Source organism: Juglans regia, chromosome 5, assembly GCF_001411555.2.
Source record: "Juglans regia cultivar Chandler chromosome 5, Walnut 2.0, whole genome shotgun sequence".
NCBI lineage: Eukaryota > Viridiplantae > Streptophyta > Magnoliopsida > Fagales > Juglandaceae > Juglans > Juglans regia.
Window position 1 is genome coordinate 8,280,646 of NC_049905.1, and position 10,733 is coordinate 8,291,378.

The 10,733-nt window shown below is 34.8% G+C and overlaps 1 protein-coding gene across 1 annotated transcript; it reads left to right on the forward strand.

Moving 5' to 3' along the window:
• The first annotated feature begins 9,021 nt into the window (after nucleotides 1-9,021).
• On the forward strand, nucleotides 9,022-9,913 carry LOC109017540 (17.4 kDa class I heat shock protein-like). Its single transcript, XM_018999780.2, has one exon. The coding sequence runs from the start codon at nucleotides 9,236-9,238 to the stop codon at nucleotides 9,710-9,712; it is 477 nt and encodes a 158-aa protein (XP_018855325.1). The 5' UTR covers nucleotides 9,022-9,235; the 3' UTR covers nucleotides 9,713-9,913.
• The last annotated feature ends 820 nt before the right edge of the window (nucleotides 9,914-10,733 follow it).

Consider the following 10,733-nt stretch of genomic DNA (forward strand, 5'->3'; position numbering starts at 1 on the left):
TAATGGTGGTTTATAACCCTACCACGGGGGTTAAACATGAAATATGGCCCAGCCACGGGTATAATGGGGGTTTATAACCCTACCACAGGGGTTAAACATGGTATTGTCCCGATGTGATGCTAAGAGATGATTTAATTATAATGTTTCGGTTTGGAAATGTCAACGAATTTTCTTTTTGGAATAAGTTTATTTTTCTAGAAATTTCGCTCTAATGTTTTTGTACAAAGTTTTGTTTCTGCATTCTGAAAGTAAATGTTTTGTTCTGTTATCCAATGTTATAAATGCTCATGTTTACATGCTAGTATATGCTCTTTGCTTACTGAGTTGTTGATAACTCACCCCCTTATCTCCATAATATTTCAGATGACATTGATGGTTCAGCTGAGGATCAGTATTAGAGTTTATGGAGAAGATTAGCAGTGAATGATTGTTGGGTATCTCGTGGTATTAGTGTTGATGTTGGAAGTTATTTATATTTCTTAAGTTTGCTTCAATGGATTTAGACGGTTTATGGAGACTTATGTTAATGTTTCATTATTTCTAGTTTGTTATTTGAGACATGAAGAAAAGTTGATTTTATTTGAGTTGCTGGATTGAAAATTGGATAGATGAGTTTATATGGTTTATTTAATTGAAGTATTTTACGTTTGATTTGAGGTTTGAGAAATATATATTCTTGAATTTAGAAGTACTCTAGCCTTGTTAGAGTTGATTATCAGGTTATATGAGTTAACTCTCCGGACCCTCGGGGACGGGGCGTTACAGGTTGGTTGTTGCAAATGATTGTTGTAGAAACAAGTGGGGTCAGTGATCCATTACAGAATGAAGTGGAAGAGTTGCTTGGCCAGTTTAAGTCTGCCTTTGAGGAACCAGTAGGTTTACCACCACCTAGAGCATTTGACCATCACATTGTGTTGAAGAATGGTGCTCAACTAGTTTTAGTGAGGCCTTATCCTTATCCCCACTATCAAAAGTTTGAGATTGAGAAGATAGTTTAGAACCAACTTAGTAATGTGGTTATAAAACCTAGCCAAATCCCATTTTCTTCACCTGTGTTGTTGGTGAAGAAAGCTGATAGTAGTTAGAGAATGTGCATTGACTACTGAGCCCTTAATAAAGAAACCATAAAGGACAAGTTCCCTATACCTGTCATTGATGAGCTCCTTGATGAGCTTTATGGTGCCAAGATTTTTTCTAAACTTAACCTCAGGTCAGGTTATCATCAGATATGGGTGAGGGAAGTGGATATTTTTAAAGCTGCATTTTGAACACATGAGGGCCACTATGAGTTCTTGGTAATGTCATTTGGGCTTACCAATGCACCTGCCACATTTCAAGGCTCAATAAATCATGTTTTTAAGCCTTTCCTCAGAAGGTTCATGTTGGTATTCTTTTATGACATCTTGGTTTATAGCCAAGATTTTTCTCAGTATTTTAATCATTTAAAAGTCGTTTTGACTATTTTACAGCAACATACTTTGTTTGCAAAGAGATTCAAGTGCAAATTTGATGTAACTAAGTTGATTACTTAGGCCACATCATTTCTGGAGCGGGAGTAAAGGTTGATCCAACCAAGATCTCTTCAATGCTTGACTGGACAGTTCAAAAGACACTTAAGGTATTGAGGGTTTTTTTTGGGCCTTACTAGCTATTATCGAAAGTTTATTACGAACTACAGTACTATAGCTTCACCACTGATTGAGTTATTGAAGAAAAATACCCTTTTGTGGTCAATGGAAGCTAAAGAAGCTTTTAAAAAAATTGAAGGTTGCTGTATCTCAGCCTCCTATGTTAAGGCTGCCAGATTTTTCAAAAGAATTTACTATAGAATGTGATGCATCAAGAGTTGGATTGGGTGTTGTCTTGATGCAAGAAGGCCAACCAATAGCCTTCTTTAGCAAGGTTTAAAAAGGTAAAGCATTATTACTATCCACGTATGAGAGAGAATTTTTGGCCTTGGTATGTGAAATGGGAAGATGGAGACCATACTTGCTAGGTCAAGCTTTCAAGATCAAAACTGACCAGCAAGAGTTGAAGCACTTATCAGAGAAAAAGGTAGCAACTGAGGCTCAGCAAAAATGGATTTCCAAACTCATGGGGTATGGCTTCAGAATTGAGTATAAGAAGGGTAGGGACAATAAGGCAGGAGATGCTCTTTCAAGGAAAATGGTATATGAGCTAGCTACACTAGCTCGCATATCTTTTCCTACACTTGTTTGGTTGTATGAGCTTAAGGAGAGTTATGCTCTTTATAATGATCTCAGCAGTATTGTCTATGCATTGCAACAAGGGGATCAAACTTCTAATGAGTATTCCTTGCAATAGGGTCTTTTGTTAAGAAAGGGTAAGCTGGTTATAGTACCCTCATCCCTATTCCAATAGAAAGTTTTGCAGTATATCCACCATAACCCAGAGGTAGGTCATGTTGGGTACCACAAAACTCTGCAGAGGGCCAGGCTTGATTTTTACTGGCATGATATGAGGAAGGATATCAGGAGATTAGTTAGGGAGTGCCAAATCTATGAAATGAATAAGCATGAAATAGTGCTTCCAACAGGACTACTCCAACGTTTGCCTATTCCTCAGACTCCTTGCTTGGCATTGCTATGGATTTTATTGAAGGCCTCCCAACCTCTAATGGTATGTATGTAATTTTGACTGTGGTAGACAGATTGTCCAAATTTGGTCACTTTTTTCCAATGGCACATCCATACGCAGCTAGCACAGTAATTGAGGTGTTTTTTGCTAAAGTTTTTAAGCTCTATGGTTTGCCTAAATCCATAGTATCTGATCGTGATGTGGTCTTTACCGGCCTGTTTTAGAGATAATTGTTTAAGATGCAAGGAATTAATTTGGCCTTCAGCTCAGACTATCATCCTCAATCTGATGGCCAAGCTGAAGCCTTGAATAAATGTGTAGAAGGCTATCTGAGATCATATATTGACACCAAACCAAAAAATTGGAGTGCTTGGTTACCAATGGCATAGTGGTGTTACAACACCACTATGCATTCATCTATTGGTATGTCTCCATTTCAAGCACGTTATGGAATTCTTCCTCCTAAGTTGTTGACATATGTCCTAGGCACTACTATTAATGCTGCAATAGATTAGCAAGTGAGATCACGTGATGATGTGTTATCTCTTTTAAGAGAGAATTTGCAAAAGGCCCAAAATAGAATGAAAATATACGCTAATAGGAAAATAACTGAATGGGTTTTTGAAGTGGGTGATTGGGTTTTCCTTACACTGCAGCCCTATAGATAAACGTATGTGGCAATGAGGTGAAATATGAAGCTGACTCCTAGATATTATGGCCCTTTTCAGGTTCTTAAGAGGATTGGTAAGGTGGCCTACAGATTAGACCTACCTTCCTCAGCTAGAATAAATCCTGTTTTTCATGTATCTTTCTTGAAAAAGAAGCTTGGAGATCAAATTTCTCCTCTACCTACTCTACCTCAAGTGGACAATGATGGAAATGTGTAGCCTGAACATGAGCTCACACTTGAGAGAAGAATGAGGAAAGTGGAAAATCATGCCTCAACTAAAGTATTGATTAAAGGGGTTGGGGAACCAATTAAAGATAGTTCTTGGGAGTTGTTATGGAAGCTCAGGGCCCTTTTAGCTTGTAATAAGACTGTATTACGTTTTCTTTTGGTTAAGTGTGTTTAGTACAAAACATTGTACTTTGGGAGGGATTGTAGTATCCGGCGGCTTTACAAGCAGAAGGAGGGAATGAAGAAGGCGGAATCTTAGAAGTTTTGTTTTTTAAGGTTGAGAATTTCTCGAAAATTCTCTAGAAGATTTATGAATGGAATCTTGTTCAGTCTCATTCTCTGAGTTGGTGTTTTCTTGTGATTAGTGGTGTGGGTTTTTGTTATTCTTGCAGTTTTGGAAGTGAAAGCTTACATGGTCTATCAATGATGAAGTGTCATTCTTATAATGACATCCAAATTGGCTGAATAATAGTTACATTAGGCTTTAAGGTCAATTGATTCAATAGCATCAACCTTTGTAAAATGATCTCATACCATAAACTAATTGATAGCCTTTCTGGATGTGATTATGGATATTGAAAGGGAGGGATGGTGTTGGATTTTCGGTCTCTATGGATGAAGGCATTAAAGGAGCAATTTTTTCCTCCAAATCCAACGATATATGAGCAGAACAAGAACCACCACCACTGTGTGTTAAAACTATCGTCCATACGTTTTAAAAGAATGGAGAAAAATATAATAGAAATCAAATGAACAAGCAACATATGCTATTATAATCGAACACAAGCTAGATTCAAATACGATAGCATGATTGCTAAATTGCTAATGTTACTGACAAAACTTAATAACCACAAAATACAAACCATAGATGTAAATTCGAAAAAAAAAAAACAAATAATCAATCTAATTAAATATGCACAATCAAGATTCTGGTGTAGAATAGATTAATAATTAGTTGGGTTTAGATACTTCACAAGTTGGAACTCTTCCACTAATATATATATATATGGACACCGGGCTATGAGGATCTGGTACTACTTATTGGTCACTTTTCTTTTCTCCTAAAGATATGGTTATGGTAATGAATTTCCATATATTGTACTAGATCAAGGGGCCTTGTTAATCAGATGATTATGAAGTGTAACACCCTGCAGATGCGATTTAATTGCCTTTTGATCTATTGTTATATATGTTTGACTACTGTCCGTTTAGATTAATGGTTGTGATATTGCTTGGCATTTGATTCTTTACGAGTTCTTAAAGCTGTATCGTTGACGTTAGAGATCCATGCTACCGATCAAAAACAGTTTGACGTGTTTTCATCTGATTTTTTATATTTAATTTATAATAAAAATAATTTTATAATCTGATAAATCACATTATGTTATATCAGTTTGTGAAATTCATTTTGTGTAATCCTTTTGTGACTATAGTAATATTTCTCAAAATGATATAGGATCTTTATTTTTCATTCTTTATTCACATATTTTACTCTTTATATATAAGACCCTACCCGTGAGACTTTTAAACCAAAGTAATGATATGTAATGAATACGAGTCTTTAACTGTTCTAATCCCATTCAAATAAAAACAAGTAAAAACCACTGAATCTTGTACTATTGGAGATTATAACCATCCAGTACAATTGAGTCAATTTACTAACCGGACAGTGACATGTTTGGCGTCTCCTAAAATTTCCTGCTCTTTGAAATTAACAATGTTGAGTTTGAGAAAATTATGGATTCTTCAACTGCAGAATTTGAATTTATTATGTCTTAGAAGTGTCAGATTTTCAACAAAATATTGACTAAACTCCCTGATCAAGTGGCCTTATAAAACACAACTTTGATTACATGTCTCACATTTTCTATTTTATGTTTTTAAAAATAAAATCATCTAAAAAACCAAACAAGAGCAAAGACAGGAATCTAACTTGTGCGTTTATTTTGAAAAATTATATTATATATGTATATATATATATATATATATATTTGGACGGTAGATTTATAACGGATAAATATCATGCACAATGGATATGCTTACAAAAAGTAAAATTCCTACTTATTTATCTTTCTCTGTTGTTCTCTTTAGATAACAACAGACAAATATAAATTCAACAGAGCTTTGCTATGTATAAACAAGTTTGCATATCAACCTGCATATTAATGATGTTGTCTTCATATTTTAAATTCAAATTAGTACTGTTTTTAATAAAATCTACTTTCTGACCAATCATATTGAATGGGTGCGCGTAATTTTGTTATGTACAAGTAAGTTTGCGTACCAATATGTATACTAATGTTGTTGCATTCATATTCTAAATTCAAATTAACACTGATTTCAATAAAATCTACTTTCCAACCAATCATATTAAATGAATTATTAGTACGCAAAATCACTTATAATTAAATTTTTCTCATTCAATATATAGATGCATCGAATAAAAAACATCATGCACCAATGGATATGTTTACAAAATGTAAAATTCCTACTTATTTATCTTTCTCTGTTGTTCTCTTTAGATAACAATAGACAAATATTCATTCAATATATAGAAGCATCGAATAAAAAATTCTCTGAATATTCTATAATAAACACAGCGATTTCTTCAAAACTCTCATATGTCTATATATTGTGTTTCTTTCTTGTTTCTGCATTCATTTCTTCGTTTCCTTTTGCAGGCTTTGATCCATTTCCCAACCCATTTATTTGGGTTTGCAAGGAAACCAGGTTGCTCGGTTAATCTCTTTGTTCTAAGTTCTGGGTGGGCTTTGGTTCTATGGATCAGTAGATTACAACCACTAACTTACTTGACTTCTAAGATCAGGAGCTTAATTATTTTGCGGATGCTTTTTTTTTTATTATTGGTATTGGGTGTTGGATAATTCAAAACAAAAATAACTCAGCTCGATAGTTTCTAGAGAATGTTTAAACTCAAGGAGGTTTGAACCTTTGAGTTTGAGAAAGCATAACACCAAGACCAAAAACACTTGTGCCGATCCCCAATGGTTTATTTAAATACTTCAATTTTAAAAAGATTTGATTTTAACTTTTCTTATAAATTAATTTATTTTTCATACCAGCAATGTGAGAAATATGTTCTTCTTACCGGCTCAATTGCAAGTAGGTTTTTCCCTTTTAGTATATGTCATTACAACCGCGATGCATGGTTTAGACCTCATTTGGATCTTAAGATAAGATAAGAAGTTTGTGAATAATAGTGAAATAGTTTATATATAAATAATAATAAAATATTTTGTGATTAATAGTAGTGAATTGTAGTTTATATGTAAATCATTACAACTTGGCCTGTGCAAGAAGCCCGATGGGCCGATCAACCCGCATGACCCGATTGGATTCACCTGACAATAGTCAGGTTCATCGGGTCCAGATCATCTAACAAGTTCGATAATTCTCAGGTCGGTTGAAACCGATCACTGACGGATTCGATCTTGCGTCGATCTTCGGCAGATTTTGAACAAGCTACTCGCAAAAACCCATCGATCTTACGTCGATCTTTAACGGATTCCCCACTCCTAATCAGACCCACCAAGAAATCAACAAAGTTTTACATTTTTCTCTGAGAATAAATCAAGCAAGCTATTGTTTTACATATATCCTTTAAGGTCTCAAAGACCGGTACGAGGTTCCACCCAAAGCCTTTGCTTCCTCCCGAGGTGAAGGTCGTCGATGATTTCAAAGAAAATTAAATAGATCTTGAAATAGATCTCAAAGAAAATGAAATACATCACAAAGAAAATGAAATTCATTATAAGCTTCATCACCGGTGAGGCTTCCAAAGGTAGAAGCGAAGATCTGCGGTGGGCCTTGACCACCCTCGGCTTCAAGGACTATGTGGAGCCCCTCAAGGTGTACCTGCAGAGGGAGGGTGGGTTTGGGACGGGAAAGGCTGAGCTGCAAAGGAGAGGAAGAGAAAGAGGAGGAACGGACGATGTGGGAGAGGCTAAGTTGCAGAGGAGCAAGAAAGGGGCGTGGGTCTGCAAATGAAGGTGAATGGGAGAAAGATGATAAAAAGCAAGACGAACGGGTTCGACCCGATCTGACATTTACGAGTCGGGCCAAGTTGAGCTGAAACCGTGTAACCTGCGGGTCGGGTCGGGCCCAATTTTGATCGAACCGGGTCTCTGTGCAACCCTAATACAACCATGATGGTTTAGGCCTCATTTCATGAAATGGTTTGAGTCTAGATATTTTATAGAACTTTGGGAAATGAGAAAAAAAATTGAATAAAGACATTATAAAATTAAAATATTATTCGAATATAACTTATTATTATTATTTTTGTTTTGAGATTTGAAAAAGTTGAATCTTTTTTGTGTATTGTTTGGAAGTTTAAAAAATTGTAATCATTAGATGAAAAAGTTGAAAATTAAAAATTAAAAAATATTTGTATTTGTGATATTTAGATATTAAGATGAGATGACACCATCTTACAATCTAAGAGTTTCAAGTCCCTCATGTAACGTTGCGTTAGAACAGTCGAGCATTAATTTCTCGATTGTCATAGTTTTTAGTTCGTTTAGCAGTAGTACTCATGACTTCCTAACCTTGATTTCTCGATTTGCAAGTTAAAACAGAGAGAAAATAAAAGACATAATGTTCTATGAATATTTTCCATTGTGTGTATTCAGTGTCATTCGTCCCTTTATATAGGCTCATTGTTACAAGTAAGGGCAATGAGAATATACAGAAGAAAATGGAATCAAAGGTGGTTACAACAATTATAAAAATAATAGATTTGCCAGTCACAAGAATATTCCTGAAGCTTTTGGTCTCTCTTGGTGACAGTTGGCTTGGCCAAGACAATAATGTTCTTGGCACGACCCCGTGACCCCTCTGCAGGCGGGTGCTAGATATGAGTATCGCTCGTTACGAAGTCACCCGTGGTATGACGTAGGGAGTCAGAGTATGCAAATATTTCCAAGGGGAGACCATGATGCACACCGTAATAATGGATGTAAATTAGGTATAAATGAAATTTTTGGAGTGAGTTGTTATCATTAAATGATATTATGTTTTTGTACAGTCTCATAAACGGGTATTTTGGAAAAGTCTCTCATGACTGTTGTCCATCTCAACATCCAAATACTATTCAAAATTTTAAATACAAATACTTTTTAATTTTTAATTTCTTAACATTTTTTTATCTAATTATTACCTAATCATTATAACTTTTTTAAATTTCAAACAAAATATAAAAAATAATTCAATTTTTAAAATTTCAAAATAAAAATTATATTAAAAAATTATATTCCAACTATATTTTTAATTTTTAATTTTTTTTAATTTTTTTTTAATTTTTTTCCTCTCATTTTCAAAAATTCCTTAAAACATCATAATTTAAATAATTTTATTATTATTCAAGTTTCTCATCTCATCATACAAAAACAACTTATATCTTATATATATTTTTAGCAATTCCAAATACTTTTTTGGATTTTGTGGGTCTCTGTGGACGACGTTTATAGAAGATTGTAGAAAGGGATGGCATTCAACTATTTCTTGTTCTAGGAGGGCACTAGAAGTTTCATTCTTTTTATTTTCGTTTTCTCTCTCTGTTTTTTTCCCTATTATGGAGAAAACAGCACCCTCTTCCGGGGCCTATATATAGGGTGCTCACCAAGCTTGATTTCAACTCGAAATTCATCACAGCTCAAAAGCTCTATCTGTATCTGGTTTTCCCTTGTCAAGATTTCGTTCGCTCCAAATTTTCCAGACATGTCGCTCGTTCCCAGCCTCTTTGGTGGTCGTCGAACCAACGTGTTTGATCCATTTTCTCTGGACTTGTGGGATCCCTTCGATGGACTCCTCTCCTCCGCCGTTGCCAATGTCCCTCCCTCAGCACGCGAAACCGCTGCGTTGGCCAACTTAAGAATCGACTGGAAGGAAACCCCAGAGGCCCATGTCTTCCATGCGGACCTCCCGGGCCTCAAGAAGGAGGAAGTGAAAGTCGAGGTTGAAGAGGGAAGAATTCTGCAGATTAGCGGAGAGAGGAGCAAAGAGCAAGAGGAGAAGAACGATAAGTGGCACCGTATCGAGAGGAGCAGCGGCAAGTTCCTTCGCCGGTTCAGGCTGCCGGAAAATGCGAAGCTGGATCAGGTCAAGGCTAGTATGGAGAATGGGGTGCTTACTGTGACTGTTCCTAAAGAGGAGGAGAAGAAGCCTGAGGTCAAACCCATTGAGATCTCCGGTTGATGAGGAACATATATATCCTCCAACCTTTGAAGTTTGAAGCGTCTGTTTCGAGTCGATCTATGTCGAATAATTTCAGCTTTGTGTGTTTGTCTGCGTGTTTTTTTTTTCTTAAGTTTGAAAATGTAAGAGTCTGTTGGTTGAATTTAAAATAATTTATACCTTAATATTTTGGTATAAAAGAGTTTGATATTAAAAGAGTTCCATGCGTTTTGTTTTTAGCCAGATTTCTCTCTTTCGAATTTAAATAATTTAAATTATTTCGATTTTTTTCTATCACAAATTTAATAGATCAATTAACGATCAATTTATTCACATGGATGATAATTAATTAGTTACATCATCGTCAATAAGAATGTGCCACGTATCAATGAGGCTACCTACCGGTATGTCCACAGGTCAAAATAGATAAACAATAAAAATAAAAAATGATTTCAACAAATAAAAAATCTAAAGATAAACTAACTGCGTAAAAATAATACATTTGAGACTAATTATTATCTCTAACATTACTTATATCTATCTATTTGCAATGAAGAATGAAAAAGTTGAGAATATCATAATTATGACATGAAACAGTTCATTTTACGAGTTTGGGAGTAATTCATTTAAAAACCAAATCATATTGACTGTTTTATTATTTAACTTTTAAAATTGATTTTTATTCAAATGAAATCCGCATTTGCGAGTATTATTAATAATTAATGTTAAATTTATCTATAGCAAATGAATAGTGAATATCTAGCCAGAAGTTCTCTCAGATAGTCTCTTTCTAAAATATTTCTTTTTACGGCTATATGTATATATATATATATATTTAATAGACAACTCGTGTTAATAAAATTGAAGGTATAGAGGGAAACCCATCAAACATTATAAGGCAGCTTAAGATTATAAAAAAAGCAAATCGGAAAATCTAATCTAATATCTCATAGTTTCTTGACTCGTAGTTGAGAAAAAAGCATGCAGCGGTAAGGGCGGTGTGATGACTTGGTGCACAAAAAACGAGATGTACAAAAGAAAG